The sequence below is a fragment of the Fonsecaea monophora genome (genome assembly GCF_001642475.1).
Source record: "Fonsecaea monophora strain CBS 269.37 chromosome Unknown Scaff68, whole genome shotgun sequence".
NCBI classification, from domain to species: Eukaryota; Fungi; Ascomycota; class Eurotiomycetes; order Chaetothyriales; family Herpotrichiellaceae; genus Fonsecaea; species Fonsecaea monophora.
In genome coordinates this window covers 117,896-143,339 of record NW_019173999.1, presented here as the reverse complement: position 1 = coordinate 143,339, position 25,444 = coordinate 117,896, and the positions used below count along the sequence as shown (strand labels likewise).

The 25,444-nt window shown below is 51.7% G+C and overlaps 9 protein-coding genes across 9 annotated transcripts; 4 read left to right on the top strand and 5 right to left on the bottom strand.

The window, feature by feature from the left end:
- Window positions 1-449: 449 nt before the first annotated feature.
- On the bottom strand, window positions 450-2,876 carry AYO21_08153 (hypothetical protein; the record flags this gene model as incomplete). The annotated part of the gene is made up of 1 exon (XM_022658101.1): window positions 450-2,876. One exon carries the CDS (start codon window positions 2,874-2,876, stop codon window positions 450-452), a length of 2,427 nt encoding a protein of 808 aa, XP_022509621.1.
- An 865-nt stretch (window positions 2,877-3,741) lies between these two features.
- AYO21_08152 (hypothetical protein) lies at window positions 3,742-4,854 on the top strand (the record flags this gene model as incomplete). The annotated part of the gene is made up of 1 exon (XM_022658100.1): window positions 3,742-4,854. One exon carries the CDS (start codon window positions 3,742-3,744, stop codon window positions 4,852-4,854), a length of 1,113 nt encoding a protein of 370 aa, XP_022509620.1.
- A 581-nt stretch (window positions 4,855-5,435) lies between these two features.
- AYO21_08151 (hypothetical protein) lies at window positions 5,436-6,256 on the top strand (the record flags this gene model as incomplete). The annotated part of the gene is made up of 2 exons (XM_022658099.1): window positions 5,436-5,448; window positions 5,514-6,256. 2 exons carry the CDS (start codon window positions 5,436-5,438, stop codon window positions 6,254-6,256), a joined length of 756 nt encoding a protein of 251 aa, XP_022509619.1.
- Window positions 6,257-6,938: 682 nt separating this feature from the next.
- On the bottom strand, window positions 6,939-7,973 carry AYO21_08150 (hypothetical protein; the record flags this gene model as incomplete). The annotated part of the gene is made up of 1 exon (XM_022658098.1): window positions 6,939-7,973. One exon carries the CDS (start codon window positions 7,971-7,973, stop codon window positions 6,939-6,941), a length of 1,035 nt encoding a protein of 344 aa, XP_022509618.1.
- Window positions 7,974-9,507: 1,534 nt separating this feature from the next.
- AYO21_08149 (hypothetical protein) lies at window positions 9,508-11,565 on the top strand (the record flags this gene model as incomplete). Its single annotated transcript, XM_022658097.1, has 3 exons — window positions 9,508-9,695; window positions 9,923-11,078; window positions 11,128-11,565. 3 exons carry the CDS (start codon window positions 9,508-9,510, stop codon window positions 11,563-11,565), a joined length of 1,782 nt encoding a protein of 593 aa, XP_022509617.1.
- Window positions 11,566-12,753: 1,188 nt separating this feature from the next.
- AYO21_08148 (hypothetical protein) lies at window positions 12,754-14,294 on the bottom strand (the record flags this gene model as incomplete). Its single annotated transcript, XM_022658096.1, has 2 exons — window positions 12,754-14,114; window positions 14,180-14,294. 2 exons carry the CDS (start codon window positions 14,292-14,294, stop codon window positions 12,754-12,756), a joined length of 1,476 nt encoding a protein of 491 aa, XP_022509616.1.
- A 1,530-nt stretch (window positions 14,295-15,824) lies between these two features.
- Window positions 15,825-17,227, top strand: AYO21_08147 (hypothetical protein; the record flags this gene model as incomplete). Its single annotated transcript, XM_022658095.1, has 2 exons — window positions 15,825-15,976; window positions 16,096-17,227. 2 exons carry the CDS (start codon window positions 15,825-15,827, stop codon window positions 17,225-17,227), a joined length of 1,284 nt encoding a protein of 427 aa, XP_022509615.1.
- Window positions 17,228-18,253: 1,026 nt separating this feature from the next.
- Window positions 18,254-20,915, bottom strand: AYO21_08146 (eukaryotic translation initiation factor 3 subunit C; the record flags this gene model as incomplete). The annotated part of the gene is made up of 2 exons (XM_022658094.1): window positions 18,254-20,511; window positions 20,567-20,915. The coding sequence occupies 2 exons, from the start codon at window positions 20,913-20,915 to the stop codon at window positions 18,254-18,256; spliced, it is 2,607 nt and encodes an 868-aa protein (XP_022509614.1).
- A 1,133-nt stretch (window positions 20,916-22,048) lies between these two features.
- AYO21_08145 (hypothetical protein) lies at window positions 22,049-24,560 on the bottom strand (the record flags this gene model as incomplete). The annotated part of the gene is made up of 2 exons (XM_022658093.1): window positions 22,049-22,830; window positions 22,880-24,560. The coding sequence occupies 2 exons, from the start codon at window positions 24,558-24,560 to the stop codon at window positions 22,049-22,051; spliced, it is 2,463 nt and encodes an 820-aa protein (XP_022509613.1).
- Between the last annotated feature and the right edge of the window lie 884 nt (window positions 24,561-25,444).

The following is a 25,444-nucleotide window of genomic DNA, read 5'->3' as shown; positions in this document are numbered from 1 at the left end:
CCTGCGGTATTAATGCGGCTTTGGTCCTCTCGCAGGGCGGAAAGCACAAGTTTGTGCACCTATTGATCACTTACCCAATCCCTAATAACCGCGACAGCAATCTCACCGACTTACCTTCTTGAGAGAGCACACAGTAGTAAATCTGTAGGCTATAGATCGGCAAATGTTGGCAGGGACGGAACAAACCGATGTGAGATCCCAGGCTAATCTGATGTTTTCGGTAATTATATAATGCCCAACTTGGAATGTGGATCAAGCAGGGAGGAATGTTGTCAGGGGATGGCGACTAAGGGCGTTGAGGACCACGTGGAGCGCTTCGGGGCAGAAGGGGGAATTGCAAGAGCCGCTCGTTGTACCTTCTTCAGTAGGTCATCACGTGCTGATAAGGGTACTGAGATTAGCTACTTGGCTCGTTGCTACACTGCCAGACTGATTTTCCTACTCGAATACTAGAATAGTTCAATTGACTCTCGCCACTTTTCCATAGACGAAAATGTCTCCCACGACACCCAAACTGATCCGAAGCGTTCGTTCTTCCCGTCTCTTTTGTCGAGCAACAAGACAAATATAGACGGCTCTCTATCAACCCAGTTGAAGGGCCCCCTTTCACTCTTTTCTTCTTCCCTGCTCTCTTCCTCTTTGACGGACTTCCCCTCCTTCCCGATGAAATGCTCCTCCTGCTCTTCCCTCTCCTCATTTTTTTCTTCTTCCTCCTCCTCCTCCTCCTCCTCCTCCTCCTCTTTTTCTTCTTCTTCTTCATCATCATCATCATAATCATCATCGTCCTCCTCCTCCATCCCAGCAGCCATCTTCATGATCAAAACGACACCAACCCATTCCTCGGATATGATTCTATCATGCAGATCACTGTTTCTGGGAGGGTACTCGCAAAACACAACGTTGGACACCCAGGTTCTCGAGCCGGATATGAAATAACCGCCTTCGTCATTCCGCCACTCAATCCGGGTAGAGATCAATATCGAATCGATCTTCAGCACTGGTGATATTTCTGGGATAACCATGACGTCGGGCGGACCGTCGTCCTCTTCCTCTGACTGTTGAGTCTGGGACTGTGACTGGAATGATCGCAATAGATCATCAATTGCTGTCAAAGTCCCATCCGTATTGCTTTTGACCCATATCCGTAGGCCAAAGTCCTCTTTTGGAGCGATGTCCCATTCTGGGAGATAGCCATATCCTCGTAGTGCACCCGCATCGTGAGGCGAGAAATAGCTGACATGGCCGACCCAGCCAACCCAGGACCAGCTAGGGAATTCCATACCCGAGGCACTACCAGTCCTCCTTATTAGCGATTGTTGACGAAATGATCCGGGGGAGCTCACAAACGGCTCCCAGGAAAGACCACAAGCAAATCTGTAGTTGGGATCTTCCGCTAGGGTCAACCTGGGGTCGGCATGGTCCTGGGCATCTTGGAAAAGGAACGGTATGCCCCAGTAACTAGGCTGGCTCGATCGCTGCAATATCCCACGAAATGCATCTAATGCGTCAGAGTCGTACGACAATGTACGTCGGGAATATTGGCTTAGAGCGTCTCTAAAGGCCCAGCGAGGGGGACCACCCATCCGACTGTCCAAGAGGGGTGCTGGTTGAATTGCATCCAGGTGATCTAGGGCTGCGTACGTTGTTGATGATCCCATACCAGAATGTTCTTTTTCTTTTGGAAAATTCGTGACTATAGACTCGCACTCGGAACCACTCATGCAGGTGTAGTATACTTGAAGGTCCGTAAAGAATAGACAACGTCTCGATAGACAAGCTTCCTGGAATGTCCAGCCACGAGTAATCCAATTTGACTGTGCAAGGGCCGATCGTAGAGGAGGTAGAGTTGAGACGAACAATTTACACCGGGAGAAGACATGGGGTTGATGTAATCTCGAGATGGAGCCCACGCCCACAAGACCAGCCCTTCCTGTCTGGGACCCTGCTGCGATTATAGTGGCCTCTGCGCCGGCATAGATTCGATCCATGCGGGATATCTCTTGACCCCTCTCCTCTTCGTCAGCTTGGTTGATGCAAAATTGGTCGACCCATATGTAGCACCCTCCAAGTGCCAGAACGACCTTGATTCCATCGTCGATAGCCGGATGTAGACAAGTCGGTAGTTCAATGGAGTCGTGATGGCCTTTCAAGGTCCAAGGCGTAGCCAAGGGATCGGGTGGCCCCCAGACGTAGCTCAAGGCAAAATAATGGGAATCTCGAGGCCTAAGAACCACAGTTCTTGATACACAATCAATGACCCTAACGGGAAATTGCTGATCCCTATGAGGCGTCCGACATCTGAATCCGTGTTGCTGCTCACACTCGAATAGCCATTGACGAAGTCGATCGTATTGTACGCTGTTGGGAACCACCTCACAACCATACATGACGAGTGGCTTTGATTCGGTCGGCTCCGGGATTGGTGATTCTGCTGCGGCTACCACTGCGATATCATTCAGACGCTCAGAGGTGTCGTATAGATTTCTGGGTGCATACGAATTCCGTCTCCCCTCTCCATGTTGTACAGCAAGGATACAACTATGTGTCTGCGACGCGTTTTCCCATAGTTCCAGTGTCGGTCGTCGAAGCGCACTGCTGTATGCTTGGACATCGTAGTTCTTGTCTGCGGCTTGTTCCTGATACAGCCGGGCTCCGATGAATAATTTGCACATGGCGCAACGAACACGCCCTTCTTCCGTCGGCAAGGCGCCCAGAAACTTGACATTGACCCCCTCAAATTCCTCTTGACAGCGCGATCCGGCTTGGAAGAGGTTCTCCAGGTTGATCTTTGAGCATCTGCGGCAGAGACGTTGCGCTCGGACACGACGAGATAGAGGCTTGTCGGACGTTGGAGCCCATAATGAGAATCGAATCATAGTCCAGCATTTGATCTGCTTGAATTCACGCCTATCAAGAACAGCAACAAATCTAGAAAAGTGTAATGGACACTTCTTCCCCCTCCACCAGCTCAGCTTAACTGGCGCAATAGGTGCCAGCAAATCTTAGCATATCACCCAGGGGAGCCGCCGTAGGCACCGAGGGGGTATGCCTCGTAGCTGAGTAGCAACCTACAATGTTGAAGATTGAGGTCATGTTATCTTGGATTGAGCAATGGCCTTGATTAATGGCGCCATGTTAGAAGATTAGGTATCTTTCCTCGCTTGGGCGCTCTAGCGACTGAATCGTTCAGGAAACAGCAGGTGGGCCGAGAGTTTTTCGTACGAGAACAATGTATCGAGGTACCTTGGTACATGTTCTCTTCTTGGGCTAACATGCTATTCCAACCTCTTCTCAAAGACCAGCAGGACTCAATTCAGTCAGGTGTCTACCATATTCCAAATTACGGCGCTGATCTGATCTGAAGTGCTGGGGTTTCCCTGTCCATCAACCCCTGCTTCCGAGGGTCAATCCTTCGGGTTTCTCCCTAGCTCAACCACTTCGTATGTGCCTGGACCCCAAACATTGTTATGCCGCTTACCTACCCATAGCATCCTCTTACTCGTATGCTCCTGTGTCGAGTCATCTGCTGAGTCCCGGCTCTTCGAACGTGGCGGCTTCTAGGGATCTATCTCTGTGAGCCTGCATCTGAACAGTCATCCCGACGCCACTAATCTGTGTTACTCCATCAGTCGTCGATTGGCCAACAGCCTCGGGAAGAATGTACTGATCACCAGAGGTTGGCAGAGAAACCTGGCATCGTCGATCCGATTAGCTTCATGATAGAGTCCGAGGCTGCACAAGATGTCTTTGCCGTCGCAACAAGCCCTACCGGCGCATCTGCTCTCCGATCGTGAAATTCATGTGGTCATCTCCATTCTGTCAGGTCGTCACAAAGCAAAAGAATACTATGAAGAATCCATCAAGCCGTTACTCGACAGCTTCGGTGCTGTTTACTTTACGCATGAAACTAAGTCAACCAGGACTATCATCGAATTGACCGAGAAACTTTTCATCGCGAATGCGCGACAAGGTGTCAAGCAAACCATCATCTTGCTGTCAGGAGATGGCGGCATTGTTGATATTGTCAACACTTTTACAAGTCTTCTAAACCGGCGCAATGACGACATTAGAGCCCCTTCAATATTCCTCAAGCCTGTCATTGTCCTGATACCCATGGGCACTGCAAATGCCTTGGCGTGGAGTTCTGGTGTTGCTCAAGACCCTATCAAGACTATGATGGAAGGAAGACCAAAATCTCTCCCGTCTTTTCAGGTGTGCTTCAGTCCCGGCTCACAGCTGGTCACCAATGAAGGCCAGGATCGGGAAGATTTGGGTCTTGGTGGCGAGGATGGGCCGATCATGTATGGCGCTGTGGTCTGTAGTTGGGGGCTACATGCCAGTCTTGTGGCAATGAGCGATACGACGGAGTATCGCAAGCACGGTCTAGCAAGATTCGGAATGGCAGCAGAACAGCTACTGAAAGAAGCTCACCTGTACAGAGGTAAGGTCAAATGGCGGAAAGCAGACGGCGAGTGGAGAGACCTGCCTGGACTGCAGCACTCCTACATCCTGGCTACGATGGTCTCCAACCTGGAGGAGCATTTTCGAATCTCGCCCGCCACGAAACCTCTTGACGGGAGTCTTCGGCTGCTCGCTATCGGTGCTGAGCCAGCGTCGGAGATCATGCGCATAATGCATCTAGCGTACCAATCCGGGCAACACGTCACGGATTCAAAGGCTACGTATGAAGATATCGAAGGATTAAGGATAGAATTTGATGAAGAAGACGAACAGTGGAGGATGATTTGTATCGACGGGAAGATTGTCGCAGTCACCAAAGGCGGTTGGGTCGAAGTCACAAAGATCCCCGCTACAGGCATGGATGCAAGGAGGGTTGTAGAACTCGTGTGCTAGAGAATTCGAAGCGACTTCGAGATTGAATGAAACATAATATCTTCCTAGAGTTCGGAGCAATAGAGTGTGTTGGTAACATTGCGATAGCCTTTTGAGAAACGGAGTTCGGATGACACGTGAGTGCCATGTGAAGATATGCTCACTATGCGCTTTACCTATTTGGGCTCCCGCAAGCCGAGTATCCGCCTGCTGAGGTTCTAATTGACGTTGGGCTGTGCCTCGCATCGGCAGCCAGCAGTCAAGCAGGTTTCCCTCGTCAGCCGAAGCTCAAATAACCAACCAGGCCACAGTCAGTCATCAATTGCACTGCTCCGAAGAACAAATATCTTCCTCCTTGCAATCCATCCTCTCAACTGTCCAGTCGGAATACGGTGGCTGGAGCAAACAGCAGCAATGCCCGCCTAACCACTTCAGCTGAACCTGTGAGTGAGACGACAAGTCAGCGCCTTCATCAAACGCCGGTGAAATCGGTTTCTTGTATCGAACAGAGGCACAATCTGGGTGTCTGCGAGTGTGACCCTTGCTCTCGAACAACGGAAGGATCCCAGAAGTTGGAACAATAGCCCTCTGCTGTCGCAAACATGCGTGGTTGGGGTATGTCAGGTCTTCTTCAGGTGTCGCGCCGGAATCCGCACTAACCGAAACTCTTCTCTTTCTAGGCCTCTTCTTCTTCCTCCTCTTCCTCCTTCTCATCTTCGCGGTCGTCGGATGGGTGGCCTACACACAATACAGCGCCCGCAAACAAGGGCTCCCCGCCCCCTCCCTCAAATCATGGAAAACTTACATCCCGTTCCTCAAGCCTCAGGCCTCATCAAACTACCCTGCCCCTCGGCACGCGGGACCGCTGGAATGGGCCAGGGACCAATTTTCCAAGTTGACCAGAAGACGCACGGCCAGAGGGGCCTATGAAGAAGCCGGAAGTGGCGCCGATGGACTGGTGTCTGGAGGGCCCAGAGGTAGGGGAGGCAGAGGGATGGAAGATGATGCATGGGACACCAGAGTAGGAAACGAAGAGCCCTACGGACCCGGAGTTGGTTATTCTGGATATGAAGAACAGGAACTGGGTTTGGCCCCAACCCCGGGACTGCAGAATGAACCCTATGGCAGCGGCTCCCGCGGAGGTTCGGGCGGAGACTACTTGGGCGCCAGAGGAAGCGCAGGGTATTCCGACCTTGATGTGAGTGGACGAGGTCGCCCAGGCAGTTCTTCCAGAGACAACCCCTTTGGCGATCAACACGAAGCGACGCCGCGGCTGAGGAGCGTGAGCCCCAGGCCGGAATCGGATGCAGCAGCCGCAAAGGGACATACGAAGGGGAACCAAAGCTTGGACTCTCAAGGCAGCGGAGACGGAAACTCGAGTCCGATCAGCACGAGAAAAAGCGCCTTCCGGGAGGGGATATAAAGACGGCGACGAAGATTGAAACGTAACAAGAGACCACAGAGTCTCACGACGCACGGACGGGGCTTGTAACGAAAAGAACTCCACCAAGGCTAGACCATGCCAACTCATCTGAGGCAGAGCTTGCGAACTGTATGGTGTTGGAACAACACGAACATGGTCAAGGCATCCCTTTGCTACTTTTATGCGAGAGTGAGAGTGTGGAAAAGGGGGTTGGACTGTGTAATTTGGATATGCCCTTACTTCTTCTTTTCCTACACTATCACCTCGGGATGTTGGAAATGGGAATGGGAAATGCGGACAAAGTGTCAATGACAAGATGGCTCAAAAAATTTCTCGGGAGCTGGATATTAACTAGTACTTACTTGGGAGAGTGAAATTCCTTGGAAACTTGTTTTCATAAAGCCACAGAGAAGGGGAAAATATACGATTAATGATTAAACACGGGTCCTGTATCCGCACATGTACCTCGCTTTATGCTTTGTGCTTTTCGCTGTTCTGTGTCTAGCAAAACTCTGGGACGCCATGAAGCTGTGCCTGAACATGAATCTGGTGTATGGATTCTTTTGGTTCCTCTGGTTCGGTGCCCATGGATTGAGACGGGCGTGGGAATCGTAATATCATCGACCGTTTCTTCGTTCAGCTTGTGCATAACATCCAAGGCAAGGCTCTTCGCACTGTGAATCTATAGATCTACAACTCTGGGTTTATTCAATAGTCGGGTACTCGTCTGATATGCCAGGGCTCCGTTGACCATATATCCTCCCTGGCGGGCGCCGCCCCACAGCCTTGTCCACAGGAGTCCTCTCACATCTGCAGCAGTGCATTTGAAACCTTTTACCCATAACGGTAAATCCAGCAGCTCGGCAAAGGGCATGCGGTGACTCGCAGGTGTGTCTGCAGGCTTGTTATATGCTGCGGCCAGAAACTCTTCAAATGCCCGCTGGCTTTCGTCCCACCAGACGGGATCAACGCCGTGACCAGAATGGATATGTCCAAATGCATGTAGCGTTGGTTTGACGCGCCAGACTTCCTTCAACTCGAACTCGTCACCCAAGCCTCCACTGGTTGGTAAATCAAGGTGCCATTTGGGCGGGTTATGCGTGACCAGGACATCCACATCTTCGGGGATGGTGCCGCTCCAAGCATCTTGACCTCTGCTGTATTGAAATGCAAATTCCTTACCTCCACATTGAGGTATCTGCGGAGCGCCGTAGACGTTCAATGAGCGAGCACCAGGAAAACGTAATGTGACCGATGAGTGCTGCAGGTAGTGAATCTTACCCCAGTCTAGTTGCCGGTAGGAACGGCTCTTGTCTTGTATACCACGGCTGCGCTCGTCAAAATAGCTATCGTGGTTTCCCGCCACCACTACGATGTGACGAAATCCATCAGAGGAGCCGTGCCAGGGTTTTTGCAGTGTTTTTAACCAGTCTATAGTTTGCTGGATGGAGGAGAGCGAGCCGTTATTTGTAAGGTCACCGGAGTGGATTAGGAGGTCGCCCTTGGGGATGGCTGTGCGAGGGATTTGGCTGTGGGTGTCGGAGAGGCAAACGACGCGGATGGGGATTTTGTTCTTTGGCGTGATGTACGGGGGACCGCGAAGGTAGAGAAAGATGTGGTGGAAGAAGGTAAAGCAGGTGGTCAGAGGGTGGTATATGAGCTGGTAGAGCAGAGAGGGAGGTGCGTAGGGAGATTCTGGCGGCGAGAAGAGGTTCATCATGTAAATAGCTGCCCTGCAAGGCGGGAAGCTCTTGAAAGAAGAAGTGCACGAGCTGGGTCTTGTTTGACTAGGGTAGTCTCATTGAGAGAGGTTGTGATCTCGCGCGGTAACTCTTGCGTCCATGTTGTGCGTTTTCAGATTTCATAACCTCCTCAAGCCTAGTTTGAAGGACATCAAGTGAGGACCTGGAGGCTCCCTTCACCGCATCTCTTAGTGTTGTCGTGACCCAGCGGCAGAGTTGTGGAAATTCGGAGAGAGTGTAGGTGTTGAATTTTCCCAATATGGCGCAGGTGGCTTGCCCAGTGAACGCAGCTCAATGATTGAAAACAAATAGCCAGTACATTAATCATGTCTGAGCTCGGAAAGACTGGAAGGGGAACATCCACTCGAATCCTGCTACTTAGTCATGGCATGAATCGCATTGAATTCTACAAAAGCTTCGTTTGAGCAATACAGCACTGTACTCACCTTGAGCCTCTATTGTTTCCTCCTCCATCGCCCTCGATCGATATCAAACGCAACAAACCCACCCAAAACAAACCTCCCGAAGAGACCCCACCATTGCTGTTGCTCACCAGTGATTATCACACAAGTCTCCTGCTCTACAAGTGACGGGATCAATCGTCATTGGCAGGTCCCACGAAAGCTCGAATCGATATCACCATCGCCGCCGTCTCCGGATCATACAGCAGTATCTGCCCAGCTCTTAGTCTGTCCCTTGCCCTCCGACTCAATTCGATCAAAATCCAACGGTTCTTGTCCTCCAAAATACAGTCATTCCTGAATTTCCTTCGACTCCCGCCTCAAAGTTTCGACAACCTTTGAAAGGTGGGCAGCAATCAGTCGCCCATCCATGTTCCTCGACCCTAAATTGTCGCCCCCGTCTTCGTTTTCAATGTCCTTTATCGAATAGCCGCCCAGCGCGTGGTTGGGTGCCCTGTTGTCGAATCCGCGAATCAAATCCGCCAACCCGCAGCACGCAGTTCCCAGCGCACATTTCGTCTCATCGGTGCCTCTGCTCGACTCGATCCCAAGAGTGAGACCGCCGCAGCCGCAGCCGCGCACTTTTGAGTCTGCAGGAAAACGTGACAAGTCTAAGGGAAGACAAAACACACACGCAGATTTAGACATAACATCATTGCGCCAGCGCCGTCAGCACTCTCTTCTTACATGACAGGGCGTGGTCCGACCCCCCGAAGCGAACACTCGACCCCGGGCACTGAATAGCCTGAGATCCACCGCCATCTGGGAACAAACGTCCGGTCACTGCACGCCGCCGTAACATCTGCCTCTGCCGCAGCGTCAATCCGCGGACGCTCGCAGATCCTGTCACGATCACACACCAGGCCGGCTCGGGCTTAACCCTTGTGGCCCAACTGCGCCCCAAAGAAGCCCATCCCCTTCTAATCTCGACTGCAACCTCGAAATATCTTCCACAATTCCTCCATTATCGGAAGCTGGCCCTGCAAAGGGACCAGGCTCTCAATATTCCAATAACCTGTTGGCCGCAAACGCTGCCGTCTTTGCCATGATGAATGGCACCGACCTCAAGAAAGCCGCCATCAGCCAGGCTAAGAAAGTCGCGACAACCGCCGCCCTGGCAGCAAACGGAAATGGGCAGAAGAAACGACGGAAAGGCGACAATCTGAAGCCCATCATCACAAGCGAGAACGCGAATGCGTCCAGTCTTCACGATAGCCCCACTCCGGGAGACCCAGAGTAAGTCACTTGGTCCAGTCACTCCTCATCATGTCACCTGCAATTCCTCGTCCACACACGCGCGCTTTTGTCATTTCTTTGCACATGATATCGTGATTGATCGCAGATGCAATGTCTCGTCCTTGTTTCGACTAAATCTGCCCTCAAACTGATCCGTCCTTCCTCAGCGCCATGGATTCGCCTCTGCCTCACGCGAAGGTCCCTGTAAATAACTCACATATTGACAGATCCCCGTCCTCTTCCACCTCCGAAGACGACCCCGCCGAGACCACTGCGGACGAGGAAGACTCGGAGGATTATTGCAAGGGCGGATACCATCCCGTCCACGTTGGCGAAACATACAATAATGGCAAATATGTGGTAGTGCGGAAGTTGGGATGGGGTCACTTCTCCACTGTCTGGCTGTCAAGAGACACAACCACGGGCAAACACGTCGCACTCAAGGTAGTTCGGTCGGCCGCGCACTACACAGAAACTGCCATCGACGAAATAAAACTATTAAACAAGGTCGTCCAAGCGAACCCCAACCATCCTGGTCGAAAATATGTTGTCAGCCTTCTCGATTCTTTCGAACACAAAGGACCCAACGGCGTTCACGTTTGTATGGTCTTTGAGGTATTGGGAGAAAATCTGCTGGGCCTGATCAAGAGATGGAACCATCGAGGTATTCCGATGCCGTTGGTCAAACAGATCACCAAACAAGTCCTCTTGGGGCTGGACTACCTACATCGCGAGTGCGGCATCATTCACACCGATTTGAAGCCGGAAAATGTCTTGATTGAGATTGGCGACGTGGAACAAATTGTCAAGGCCTTTGTCAAAGACGAGAAAGAATCGACAAAAGACGACAACAGAAATGGACGGAGACGAAGACGAACGCTTATCACTGGAAGCCAGCCTCTCCCCAGTCCACTGAACGCCAGTTTCACGAATCTGGATAAACTTGGGAGCCACCACCCCCACCCACCGAGTAGTCTGAACCAAGTGATTAATGATTCGGTCTCAAACAAATCGACGGATGGCCTCTCCATGATAGAACAACTGAAGCTGAAGGCGAAGGAGAAGGAGAATAAGACAAGCGAGGAGCAGTCTATTGGTGACAAGGGGAGAGAAGGGACGACGGACCCACTAGAAAAGGATCTGGCGGGAGTGTCTCTCGACAACAAGAAGTCATCAGATGTCGACAAGGTCTTGAAGGCGGCTAAGAACGAGAATGAGCCTCTGGGCGAGATTATCTCGGTCAAGATTGCAGATCTGGGAAATGCCTGCTGGGTCGGTCACCATTTCACAAACGACATTCAGACTCGCCAATATCGGTCGCCGGAGGTGATCCTAGGTGCCAAATGGGGCGCCAGCACCGATGTGTGGAGCATGGCATGCATGGTACGCTACAATCAGTGTCGTTTCCATTTTGCACACTAACAATGTCCAGGTGTTTGAACTCATCACAGGCGATTACCTCTTCGACCCGCAATCTGGCACGAAATATGGCAAAGACGACGATCACATTGCGCAGATTATCGAACTGCTCGGCCCATTTCCGAAATCGTTGTGCCTGTCGGGTAAATGGTCACAAGAGATCTTCAACCGTAAAGGCGAGCTGCGCAACATCCATCGACTACGGCATTGGGCCCTACCCGATGTGCTCCGGGAGAAATATCATTTCTCTGTTGAGGAGGCCAAGCGGATCAGCGATTTTTTGACACCCATGCTCGAATTACCCCCCGAAGCCCGTGCGAACGCGGGTGGAATGTCCAATTCGGAATTCTTGAAAGGTGTCAAGGGCATGGAAAACATCAATGTCGATGTGCCTGTTGGGTCGAAAGGCGAAGGAATCGAAGGATGGGCGTGTGAGGTTAAAAAGCGGTGATCCGAGTGCGGGCTTGACAGCCATGTGCCAGGGGGGATTCAAGGCTTTAGGATTGCCTGGGTGGCAAATGATGTGATTTGTATCAGATTTTGGCAACGCACTCGGAGTGCGAGAGTGCTTTCTCCATCTGAAGGTGTCTTGTGAATGAATGCGTATGAATCGAGCACGATCGCTGGACCAAGAAATGAGGCGCAAATACACGGTTTTTTCACGTACAGAATAAATGACTTTTTTTTTTGGCGGGCTGGATGGCTTGTCTGGCTTACTTTTTGACGACCTACACATAGTAACTAAGACACTCACTGTTAAACAAGTAACGGGACATGATGAGGATGGGTTTCACTTTGCGAACTCGCGCTGGAAGAAGAAGCAGTTGCCAAGTTCTGGGGAACAGACGGACCGTTCCCTTCCTGCAGGACCCGAGATCTATCTAGGCACATACACATACATATACAGTAGGTACGATATACACTCGGATAGACAGACAGACAGATAGAAACCCCTTATCCGAAGCCTTGCAGTTCCAGTAAACATCCTTGGTAGACGAAAACCCATTTACCATTTACATAATATTGCTATGAAGGTCCATAATGGGGGAACCAAATTTAGGTGAGGGGAGGCTGACCAATCACGATATATCTCCAGGAGCCTCGTGTGTTCAATATCAACTCCGATCTCGCTTGTTCGGGACTGTGGGAACTTTGTGGTTTTCTCGTCCGTGTCAAGGTCACTTTCACGTTTCTTTCCGTTGGTCGTTGATACCTAGGTACCTAGGTACAGGAAATCAATTTCTTCCATTTTATCCCAAATAGTTCTGATAGAGTCTTTTTGTTCCTTCACATTCATTCCAAGGTTCCCGACCCGGTCAGATCATCTACACACTCTATACATGCGAGGGAGTGCCTCGATAGACGTAATGTTACATGACAAATACCTCCGACCTACTCACCCAAAGGCTTTTTTCCAGGTCCCCAACCATCCCGTGGTTCATTCGAATATCCCTTTTTTTGGTCCTTCCAAGTCGTTTCCATCCCTTTCCGGCCCTTTCCGTAGTAATTTATCCTTTCGGAATCAGTGGCGTCATATTGCATCGTTGTTACTTCTTAACAAATACCAGGCCTGTGTGCCTGTGTGGTCAATATAGATACACTTGGCTATAGATCCCGCCCTGTGCCAATAAAGGTCGGTCTAAGAGGGTGACACCGCAGAAGAACGTGTACTTTTCAGAGATGGAGAACGAGACACCGGCGACACCGATTCCACGGCCGGGCCGGGGCCAGAGCTGTCTTGCGGTTGTGCAGAGCCCTCGTCACTCGGGGGAGGCCGCCCGTTGACGCTCGACGAATTATGGCTCCAGCGAGAATTCCAGACGGGCATCGGAGGCATGAGTGCGGGTGAGAAGGGAAAGGGCGAGTCGGGGACATTAGATATGCTCTCGGACGGAGTGACGGACTTGCGAGGTCGGCGCGGAGAGCTAAAGGTCGATTCGAGTGGCGACGGGGCGGGGAAGTGCGGCGTTGACGGTATCGTTGGTGGTAGAGGGAATCCCATGCTGACCCTGCCGTCGACGCTGATGGGAGACGGCAAGTTGGGCACGGGGTTTACAGGGATGTGCACCTGGCTCGGCAGAGGCGGATGTTTGCGTGCAACAGGAGTCGGGGGATTGTTTGCGAGACCATTCGGATGGCTCAACCGAGCAATTGGATTGCGGAGCCCAGCGTGATCCTCCACGTGAAGTTGGGACGCATGAGGTCCGAGACCGCTGGCGGTGTACGCAGGCGGCTGTGCTGTCTTGTCATGCATAGTTTGTGTTCGACTGAGAGACCGAGCGAGTAACGGTGCCGGCGTGGCTGCTGTTGGATCGATGTGCAGAGACGAGGGCCGTGCGGCTTCTGTCCGCGTAGCATACGCCTCCGACATTTGCGGTGCCACTCCCGAAAGCCTTCCATCCTCTTCCTCTCCAGGTAATCTCCGACCTTTGCGTGCTCGAAAGACTGCCCATCTCGCCTTGAGCGGAGTGCAGTAGCGCATGAGAAGGTAGATGGCCGCGATCGCGACTACACCTGCCAACAGCGATGGGAGGATGATTGCTACTTTCGCAACAGGGTGGTCTTGAGCGCGCACAGTCTCGGAGGCAGCGGCCGGGTTGACTGATGTTGTTGAGGGCAGTCCAGAGCTGGTATCCGGTAGAGGCACAGTGGAAGTCGGGATTGTGGTAAAGGAGCCGACAAGGTCCGAAGTAGATGAAAGAAGTCCTTGAGAGGTGATCGGAGCTATTTCTGTCGAGGTGGATGGAGATGATGAGGCGGATCTGGACGTAGTCACATGGGCGACGCGCGGGACGCTGGATGTGCTTGACGTGCTTGATGGTCCAGTTATTGATGCCTGATCCTGGGATGTTGTAGATGTGCGTGGGTCAAACGGGTTGAGCGGCTCGACATCATCCTCTTCGCCTGAGGTTTCGCTAGCGCCATCGTCCTCTGAATCGTCCTCATCACTAGACAATGGGTCTTCAGGAGGAGGAGGGGGAGGATTGTCCCCAGGGAGATCTGACCAACTCGTGAGCGTCGACCTAAAAAGAAGTCATAGCGATGAGGACTGGATGCCCACTTACTTTGCCTCTCGACAAGTTTTAGGTTGTCCAAGCCTTGTAAGCCTTCGCTTCGTTCAGCCTTCAATGGAGCAATCTTGGATCTGTCAAAGCGTCTCTTGAGGGTGGTTGCAGGCATCTTTAATCACAGTCGTCCTTCCACCGACTTTTCGATTGTTAAATGACCAAGTCGAATATCACCAGACCAGCACGGGATGTGAAGAAACGGGAGACGACGAAAGGAATTGTTTTGTCAGAGGAACCAGCCTCAACTTCGACCTAAGACCCAAGCGGGAACCAAGGAATTGTACTCGACCAGCGGCATGAGAAGAGAAAGAAAGAAACGAGAAAAGGAAACCAAGAGATGTCAAGTCGTCTATGAAATCCCCCTGGTTTGTTTGTAGCTTACCGACTTGGCTGTAGGAACCCAAAGGACCCAGAGGTAGGGGATGCCCAGAGGGGATGATGCAGATTGTGAGGCACCATGGTTCCCCATGTGGAATATCTATGTGTGCATACGAATCGATCGAGCCCCGTATCAACAAGAGGCTCGTGACAAGTCTCATGTTGGAGCGATAAAAGTCTTGTTCAGCGATCGACTGTTGCCAAGTGCCCACCCTATTCGAGACCGCAGACACAGTAGGACAGGAGGACAGCGGTGAGTCTGGAGACGGCAACGGACTGGCTAGTGAGGCCTTGGCTCGCGGATCATGAGAGGGAGGAGAAGCAGGAGAAGTATCAGGGCGTGGCAAGCGTGGCAGGGTGAAGAAATGTGAAACGGTCAGGGTCAGAACATGGTGGAGGCGGTCAACTTGGCAACAGGAGAGGAAAGACGCAAGCTGTGGATAGCTGTGGATGAGGAGAAGCAATGGGAGTGATAGTAATAGGAGTCGTAATAACAATCCATATCCTCGATGTTGTTTGGGGCGTGATCAGTGACGATGACAGTTGACAATAATGTTACCATGCAGGTAAGTGAGAAAGTGAGAAGTGAGTTATGGCCACCAGTCTTCCCCTCTCCCACCAAACCCCTAATCGCACCCCCAAAGAGTCCCTAGGCACCTCCAGTACCTAAACACCCACCTAAGGACCTCCCCAAGTACCTTCCTAGCTGACCACCCGCGCACCTAATAAGCAACTCGTACTGGCATGTTTCTGGCAATATTTCCCCATTTAATTGGAGAGGCTGCCACCCGTGTCACCACAGTTAAACTCCCCCCAACGTCCTACGCACAAATCGGGCAACTTGGCTATTTTCATCCCTTGCGCCATCATCCCCCATTGGCGACATCGCCACTTGTGAGCCTCACTAACCTCAGCTAAACCCAATGCCCACCCATGTCATCTACTCAATATGTCCCTTGATGGACAGCTGGAGGTGCTGGAGGGGAAAAGATCTCCAATCATCAAAGGATCCATCATCTCCATGACAATATGTTTGCTCCCTCTTACCAGATTCTGCGGAGGCGGCGAGTCCCCGGCCGGCGTTGTACCCGGCAAGGCGGATTGCCTGGAACGGGTCTCCAGTCCGACTCGGAGCCAGAGAGAGTTCTCGAATAAAAAAAGCTGATGGGTGTGACATTGTGATGATCTTGTTGCTGGGCCGTATCCAGAGAGAAAGAAAGAGAACAACCAGCTGTGTGATACATGGTGTACGGTACACGAAGACATGGAGTCAAAGAGCAGCAGAGATGATGGCCCCCAGCCTCAGTGCACGGGCACCTACGACGACGAGGAGGAACAGAATCCCGACGTGATCTACAACGGGCCTTTGACTCGAAGCGCTTTCCGGGCTTTGGTCCAAGACTTTAGTCCCATATGGTATGTCCTATGCATGTGGTTTCTTTGGCATATAGCCATGACCATAACCATAACCACAATCATAGACTCCCTCCTCATCCCATGGTGCAATGGAGAGATGCTAACAAAATCCACGGTAGGTTCACCTGGTGCATGAACGCCGGCGTCATCGCAACTCTCCTCCACCAGCTGCCATATCAGTTTCGGGGACTTCGTGTGCTCTCGACGATTGCATTCATGATCGACCTGATTCTTTACCTGATCTTTTCGGTCATTTACATTCTACACTTTGTCATGTACCGACAACGAGCGTACAAGGAGCTCATCGACAACACGTTAGAACTGTGTCTGTTCCCGTGTTGGTCGATTGCCTTCATGACACTGGTGTCGTTTGTCACCCTCACCGTGAGCGAGGCACCCTGGGGAGGCCACCCCTTCACCGTCGTGGCCTCTGTCATGTGGTGGATCGCGGCGACGTGGAGCTTTGGCATGTTGCTGTTCGTCTTCTCCAACCTGATCCAGCAGCACACTATCTTCGACCGCCATCTTCCGACTCTCATCATCATCCCCGCCGTCGGAGTGGCTACGTTAGCAGCCGTTGGGGGCGTCTTCGCTTGCTTCGCCCACAATGTCTCTGCAGGACTCGCCGTCCCCATCATCATCATGTCCCTGTGCGCTGTCGGGGTAGGGATCTTCCTCGGCATGATCCTGTACACCTACCTCTTCCAACAGCTGCTGGCCAAAGGGTGGCCCGCCCCCCCAATGACCGCCACCCTATTCATCCTTGTGGGACCCATGGGCCAGTCGGCCGCGGCCCTGCAACTGCTGGGCTCGGCGGCCAGCACCCACGGACTGTTTGGCGGGTACCACCGCGGGTTCTTCCTGACCGAGTCAGCGGCCGCGTCGATGCAAGCGACCTGCATCTTCCTAGCACTGCTAATGACCGGCCTCGGCGCAGTGTGGCTAGGCTTCGCCCTCGTCGCCATGGCCCACCGCATCGCGAACAGAGACCTCATCTGGGCACCGACCTGGAACGCCATCATCTTCCCCACGGGTACACTTACAACCGCGACCCTGCTGCTCGGCACCAACCTCGACTCGGCGTTTTTCAAGGTCGTTACCGTCATCCAGCTCATCTTCCTCATTTTGGTGTTCTTCATCAATGCTGCTTTTACATTGCTCAAGATTTGGAGGGGCGAACTCCTCATCGTCAGAGAAGATCCCCGCCTGAAACAGCAGGCGATGACGGGGGAGAAACCAAAAGCTACGTAATAGAGAACGAGAGGAAATGGCCGCGAGCGAGCCGTGTATATTCGAATCGAAGCTAAAATGTCTGTAATGTACCCGTAGATAATTAGATTTCTAGATTTCTAAAAGCCTTTTTTTTTTTGACAGTACAACTTTGTGACACTACTCACTACCCAACACTCACTAATACCGAGTAGAGTATTTCGAGACAGACATTTTCTTTCACATCCCGTATTCCAGATTCTATCAGTGCGAGTACAAGCACTTTGGTGCAGAGTAGAGTACACAGTACGAGTATGCAAAGGCCAAACACCTGCATTGTTTTTACCTAGCTAGCTGTGCAGCTAGAGAGAGGGCGATATGCTATGTAAACTTGTGCAATGCTTGCTAAGGGTACTTTTGTGCTTGGAACCTATTCAACCTATGTAGTAACTCGCCATGGACTCGGTAAGTGGCCCCGGTGTTACCAGTGAGTACGAGGATATTTCACGCGTGAGGCGAGCACATGCGAGGCACCGACGGGGAATCCGTTGACAGGGTACATACATGTGTAGGTAGGGTAGGGGCTTGAAGGGGTGGGAAGTAGAAGAAACCGCTCTCTGTTGAATATGTTGGATCTTTCGGGATCCATCTATCGATCTAGCTAGGTAGGTAGGTAGATAGGTATGCATCCTCTCGTTTTCAAGACATGGGATACCTGGGATAGATGATTTACATGGATGGGATACAAAGGATGCGAATTCGTGTCAATGACAATGACGATGCATCTTTACTCGTCAAAATCCGATCCGATGTACACATGCAGAGGCCTGTTCCTAGCTAGCAGCGTCGTTAAGGGTGTATGCACTTCAACCTCCAGCCCATGCGTGACCTTTTTCATCATCAGCAGTCTATCATTTGTGTTGGCCCTCCCCAGAAGGAATTACGACAAGCTCGTCGCACTCATGAAGGTCGTCCTTTATGACCACGTCTCCATGTCCATGATCATGATGAACCCAGCTTCTTTATGCAGTCATGGCTCTCTCGAGTACTCGGTACAAAGCTTCAACCTCAAGCCTTAATCGCTCCTCCCAGCGCCCCTCCACTGAATTGCTGGCCACCAGGTCTCCTTGCTCCTTGCTGTCCCTGTCTCGGTAGACCAGGCAACCCAGTCCTACCTCCGGTTCTGCCACCCCTACCAGCTCCCCTCTGTCCTTGAGCAGAGAACGCGTTGACCATGCCCGCGGTTCTCGTTTCTAGCACCTTCTCGTTCGACTCCAAGATGCCCATCGCCTTTTCGCTGAGCGTGATGACTTGACTCTGCAGGCGTGAAAGCTCCACGCCCTTTCGGAAGACAATGGCATCGTTGACTTGATCAAGAGCAGCGGCAAGCTCTTCGTGGGAAATCATCTTGGACACCACGGCCGCAATCTTCTTCGGGTCAAGTTCGAACATGCCTGACAGAGTCGTGATGGACAGAGTGTCATAGTACGGAGCGTAAGTGAACAAATACGTCCGGAGACCTTCTTCCTGGATCTGTTCTGCCAGCATCTTCTTGACCTTTTCCTTGTTTTCGAGGCCAAGGAGATCCCAAATGCCAATTTTGCTGATCAGGTCCTGACACTTCTTCCAGTCGCCCTGAGCAAGAGCCTTGGCTGCTTGCATGACATGGTCCCGCGTGTTTTCTGGCGGGCCCTGGAATACTTGTCGCTCCGTGTACTCGAGCATGCGGCGGAAAGTCTTGGAGATGACGCGCTTGCGGACGTCCGGTGATGAGCCGGTTTGGGCCAGCAACGGGATTTCCAAAAGCATGCTGCAGGTCAGGTACACACATTCGAGCAACTCCAGGTTGATATGCATGTGGAAGGGAAGTTGACGTTGCCGCTCCAGACGTTCTTGCTCAGGTGTAACGGTCAAATATCGTTGCATAATGACGCCCTGAGCGAGGAGTTCCTTTTGCCGTCCAGAACCGCAGATCTCCTGTAGCACGCCTTGCGCTTCGTAGCATAGACCTGCACGGAAAGCGCAAAGACCAATCTGCACCAGAGTACGGTTGAAGAGGATCTGCGTTGAGACGTCGAACGACGAGATGTTCTCGGTCAAGTGACTCATGAGGGCAAGATCACGGGCGCGATAGTAGTCATCCTGTAGGGCCAGGAAGTAGATCTCGCAGAGCATGGCACGCGCACGAATAATACCCTCGCTGTGCTCGAAGAGATGGTTACAGAGCGTCCTCACAAGCGTGGCCACTTCGGTGAATTGGCCTCGTGGCGTGAGCTCCGAGTTTAAGGCAGATGGAATGGCCGCCCAGGTCTTTTCCTCTAGGATCTTGACCACCTGAGTGGGTTTAAAGTAGATGTGCTCTAGCCGTCGAATGGTGGTGCGATTGATATTGTCTTGCTTGTTCTCGGACTTCTCCAGTTTCTTGTTGATGGTTTCGATGTAAATGAGGGTACGTACAATGTCGGTGTACAGAAGCTGCTCGTCGCTCAACCTCTCGATGTATTCGGCCGTGTGAGGGTCGGTCTGTTGGAGAGAGCGTGTTAATTCGTCGTCCAATCGCTCCAAAAGGGATACGATACTGCCGGGGATCTTGAAAATCTCCCCTGCTGCAGGATTGGGTTGTTTCTCGTCATCTTCCCATTCTTCGGCTACCTCAGTCACCATGTACTGTGGTTCATCTTCCAGGGTCTGCAGCAAAGTGGAGAATTCGCGTTCTGCGGCTCGCCATGACTCTTGTGACATGTAGGCTTGGACTGAGGATGTGGTGACATCGAACCTCGTGGAAATCAGAGTCAGGAGCACCCGTATGCGCTGATATGGTGTGCTAGCGACATCCAACAATCGCTCCATGATGCGAATTTGCTCGGTCCGGTCCGTGTTCTTCTTTCCTCTCGACTCGATGATGGTGCGAAGATGTTTCAGAATACTCTCCGGTGTGTAGACGAGAGCCTTGCCACCCCTACCAACTGTTGCAAACCCTTCTTCGTCTATGGCAGCTTCGATGGCATCGAGTCTTTGAACCTTGTTCTTGCGGGTTCTCTGTTCGACTTCCAAGGGCTCTTCCTCGTCTGATTCCATAAACTCCTCCTTGTTTGCTCTATATTTCTCAATCTCAGTTGCGTACTCTTTGTTGTTCTTCCGGATCTTTTGTTTCATGGCATTGAAACCTTTTGCGTTGATGGGGTTCATCTTCTTCGCACCGGACTTCTGCTTGTCATTCGTCTCGTTGATCAAGTCCTCCAAGTCGGCGATCATCTTGATGTAGAGTTTCGGGGTGGCGCCTTGTTGAGTGACCTTGACGACTTGTCGGTTCATTTTGTCGAATTCTTCAGGGCACAGGTCAGAACAGTTGTAAAAAGCGACACACGGACAAATACGAACCTGATGAAACGACAGCCCAGTCATTGATCTTCTCGGCATTTTCGATTGCTTTGATCGTGCTCTCTAGCTCTTCGAATCTCTTGTCCTTCGCACTCTTAACCACTCTCTCACGATCCTCATCTTCGCTCTCATCTGATTCGTCGCCAGCATCTCCTGAAGGCTTCAAGAAGCGGCTCGCACCCATACCACGACCTTCATCCTCACTGGAATCTTCGTCTGACTCCTCTTCTTCCTCCTCTTCTTCGGATTCTTCTTCCTCTTCCTCCTCGCGATCACTGTAGAGTTCTTCCTCTTCCGAAGAACTGCTCTCACTATCGGAGTCGCCCCCGTGAAAGAACCGCGACGACATTTTGATCAGATGTGGCTTCAAATGTCAGCGAAGATGGTTATGTCGACGCAGCAACTGAGGCTGATGTGGTGTGGTTGTCGAACAGATCGGGCTCGACTATGTGAATCCGCAGTTTGAGGCAAAGATTCTCAAAATTCTAGTTGAGTGCCAAGCCCGCCAAGCAGGTTTAAATGACTGAATGTCAGCGTGACAATTTAGCACTAGCATCGCGTACTTTGACTAGTGCTTCACTCTGTCTGACGTCAAACGCGTCACACTCTATCCTCAGGTTGTCGTGATAGTCACACACTGTCACCACAATGACTGTCACAATGTCGCCAGTCCTCAAACGCCTTCAAAAAGTCTTATGACTCACTGGAAATCCATATTTTCTGTATACTTGCAGACCAAATCTTTCTGGTCATTGCAACGAAAAGGACAACAGGTGAGAAAATCCTACGAGGGATATACAGATCATATCGTCTAATGGATCTTCGCTGGTACGCCTGCTGGGACGCTTCGTCCTGTCCAGTCAGTCCCTTTGGCTCAGTGTGAGCGTCCTGCTGTCTCGCAAAAGGCCTGCCAATGTTCCAGACTGTGTCAATCTGCGTTGAATACCACCATTGCGTGACTGGGTAGATGACAATATACAACCCCAACATTCCCTCCTTGATTGTCTTGTCCTATGATGAACCTTTGGCGTCCTCCATTCAACCACTGCACCACGAACCTCCCGTGTCAACATTGTATTCACTTCATCCCCCCATGTCATTTCTCATTCATCGTTGCAAGCCCGAGGAGCATTCCGACGAGTTGATGACCCTGAAATTGTATGTACCTAGAGGCATTGCTCCTCCATCACAGCCTGACGTTCCTGCTTCATCAGATCCATCGGAGTACGATGCAGTATTCTGCCCCCGGAAAGATTCAGGTCTTCGCCCAAGGCCTCTCTCAACCTCACTTTCATAACCAGAGAGCTTAGTGTTGGCGCTGGCATTTCGTTGCGAATGGCTGTTTTCTGTCTGCATGCGCCACAGCGTTCTAGCATGTTCACCGATGGCGTTCTCTTCCACCCCGCAGAGGGGACTGCAGGTTGTTGAGTTTCGGCATCAAGCCGAATCCAACTGACCGAGAATGTCCTCATTTTGCGCAGCTCAGTGCCATTGAGCCTTGTTCATAAAACTGTCACCCATTGCGCCGTCTTCAAGTGTCCTGATAAAATCGCGATTCCTCTGGTTTCGACTGCCACGTCTTCTTGCAGACGATGGCGAATCCACATACCCGTCCGCCGGAGGAGGATAGTACGCTGGACTGGGTTGAAGTCTAATAGGTTGGTTCGGATCAAGATGGCTGGCAACACGTTGAATGGCCGGAGGGATACCAGCTTGCTGTTGATCCATGGTCGAAGCACGCTGACGGCCAGCCCTTTGCGTAGCCTGCGCGTAAAGACTTTGCTGATGATTGTAGTGACTTGGATTCATCTGCGGAGTTTGCTGCATCATGCCCATTTGTGCAGGATAGTTTGACGAGTGTGTTGGATAAGGTGGTGGGGCGCCTTGTGGATGAGCCGGATACATGTTGTTGTACATTGGTGGCGCTTGGGATTGTGGGTAAGGAGTCATCTGCATCGCATAGGCGTTCTGAGCAGCTGTTTGTGCCTGTGCATGCGCAACTTGTGCCGCTTGTGCCTGAGCTTGAGCGGCCTGAGCGGCACGTTGCTTGCTAAGTGCTTCAGCTTGTTGCTGTTGTTGCACGCCAGGCGCCGGTGTCTTGCTCGATGGTGACTTCAAATTCATTGGAGGAACAAATGGCTGGGTAAACTTTTGCTGGGTGATGAAAGGATGGAGTTTTGCTTGCTGAGGCGACCAGCGTTCTAAGGGGTTGATGGTGAGCAGGCCGCGAACAAAGTCGGTGAAGGCAATGCGATTGTTCATTTCTACTTGTGTCAGCATCTTCCTCCGTGCAGAACCTTTGTGTAGTCTTACCTCTTTCCACCTCTGCTTGCTTCATGTTCTTGCGGGGCATAGAGTAGCTCCGGATGATTTCGGGAAGTGTAGTTGCTTGAAAGTACTTTTTGCTGGGCTGCTCTTTGACGTTGTGCTCACGAGAGTATTGCTCCATACTTTTCAGTCGATATGTACGACGACCAAACTCGTCGGTCGTCTTTTCGAAGAACTCTCCTGATTGCTTCCCCATCTCCAACATCCACGTCGGCGGCATACCCAGCATTTCGACAATCCGAGAGACTTGGTTGTATTCAGACGAGCCAGGAAAGAGCGGCAAACCTAGGAATAACTCCACAACGATGCATCCAAGAGACCACATGTCAATGGCAGACGAATAAGGAAGCCCCAGTAAAACTTCAGGGGATCTGTAGAATCGAGATTGTATATAAGTGTAGACTGTTTGTCTTTCGTCGCAAGCAGAACCGAAGTCGATAATTTTGATGATAGGGCTTTCCAGGTTCTTCAAGAGTATATTCTCCGGTTTTAGATCACAATGGATCAGCCGAGCCTTGTTCAACAAGGTCAACCCGTTGAGCAGCTGCTGTGCAAAGACACGAACCAGTGTCGTGCTGAGACCTCGGAATTGATTCTGTTTGATAAGTTCATATAAATTGACGCTGAGAAGTTCGAAAACGAGACACAGATGTTGCCGATGGATGAACGTGTCTTTCAGCCGCAGAAGATGATGGTCGTCGTTTTTATCGAGCTTCTGATTTAGCAGATCGAGGACAGAAACTTCCATCATGCTCTGATTGAAGTAGGCTGTGCGGTTTTTGATGACCTTGACCGCAACCACCTCTTGGGTCCTCAAATTTTGACACTTCACCACCTGACCAAAGGTGCCCTGACCTAGGACATCTAGAATCAAGTACCTGTTCTTGTGGCCCGCCTCTTCACTCCCCAGAATATCGTTGACGTAGAGAATGTAGTCGCTATCGTCGTTATCGTAGCCATCATTCTTTGTTCCCTTGCTCGGTTTTGTCAAAACCCGCCTCGGATTTCGGGATGACTCGTATTTGAAGCTAGGATTACATATTCTGTACGTGGCTGGGAGATAGGTGGTAAGTGCTTGCAATGGGCTAATGAACCCACCCTCTGGATTTGCCCGGCGGTAAGGTGGTTGCGCGTTCACCTTAGGGTTGAGATCTTGCATGGTTTTGACTTTTCTGAACTTCGGCGCGGGTCCTGGTCCCTGATGCTGGGATTGCTGCCTGGACAGAGGAGCAGGTCGCGTGTTGTTTGCAGAGGTGGGATAATATGATTCGGGGCTCAGCGTGGAGCTCTGGAGAGCGGAACCATAATCGGACGGGTATCTGGTTGGGGTAGGAGGTTCGGTGTAGCGCTCTGCATTGTAGCTCCCTTGGCGAGGGGGGGATTGTCGCGTCGTCTGGGGCTGGTTGAGGTAGGAGAAGGAGGAAGGATTCGGCAATTTGGGACTTGCAACGTACCCAGGGCCAGTTGATTGAGCATTCATCGGGGAGTAGCGCTGAGCAGCTGTCGAGATCTCAGGAATATATTGGGTGGACAGGCGGTGTTGGTGAGTCGGTCGCGGAGGATATTTGGTTCGGTTATAAGGATCTGCGTCTTCCATGGGCACGTCGACTTCGCCGTTGTGCTCATATTGATGCGACTGCGTCTGGGGTGTGGTGTTGGCAGACATGGCTGCTCGGTCTTCCAGTAATCTGGCAGTCACTGTAATCAGGACAATTCGTATTTAAGAGAGTTCCGTGCCGCGATGGGGCTGAAAGCTGGGCTGCCGGTTCTTGTTACTTGTCCTGCCACAATCACCCCGTTGACACAGGCATCAAGCACGCACGATTGATGTAGTTATTGAGACCCTGGCAAACGCGCTCTCTTGCGGTGTGAATGAACCGAGATCGGCAGGGTTCGTTGGGCCTTCAGAGGGGTAGACAGAGTGGCGGAGTGACAATCGTAAGCGCAGTCAAGAAAGACTGGTGGACCCAGGGCGATATTCGACACATGGTAAAGGAGGGCAAGAAGGCTTAAAGTAAAGCCATGATGCTGAGAAGTTGGTCGCTTCACAATTGAGGGTGTTCTTCTCTCAGTTTCGAGTGGAGGTGGAGGGATTTGGAAGTGGTGAGCTGGCAGAAAGACTCGAGGAATTGGTCAGCCCGACAATGGTGATAGAGGACCGTGGATGGACGATGGGGCCGACGACAGGCTAATGTGAGGCAAGGGAAGCTGTCTAGGTATCCCGATCTAATGTCACGACTATGAAATGGCACCGAATCGTCAAGAGGAAGTCTGGAGAATGTTTGGCGACGTGAGCAGTAGAGTCCGTTGTCGAGTTTAGTGCCTGGTGTGGTGTGCATCAGCCAGGACTGAAGTGCAGGCGGCTATTACCGCTCGTTATTGGGCACCCGTTGTTGATGATTGGGGGGTGCTTGTCACAGCCTCCAGCTGAAACTTTGCTTTGGGTGTGCCCAAATTGCACCTTGTCCGCAGCGGCAGGCCTGGGCAGGTATGCCGACAATTTCGAGGACCCCAAAATTTACGGTGACGCAGTGACTGTGTGAGGTGCAG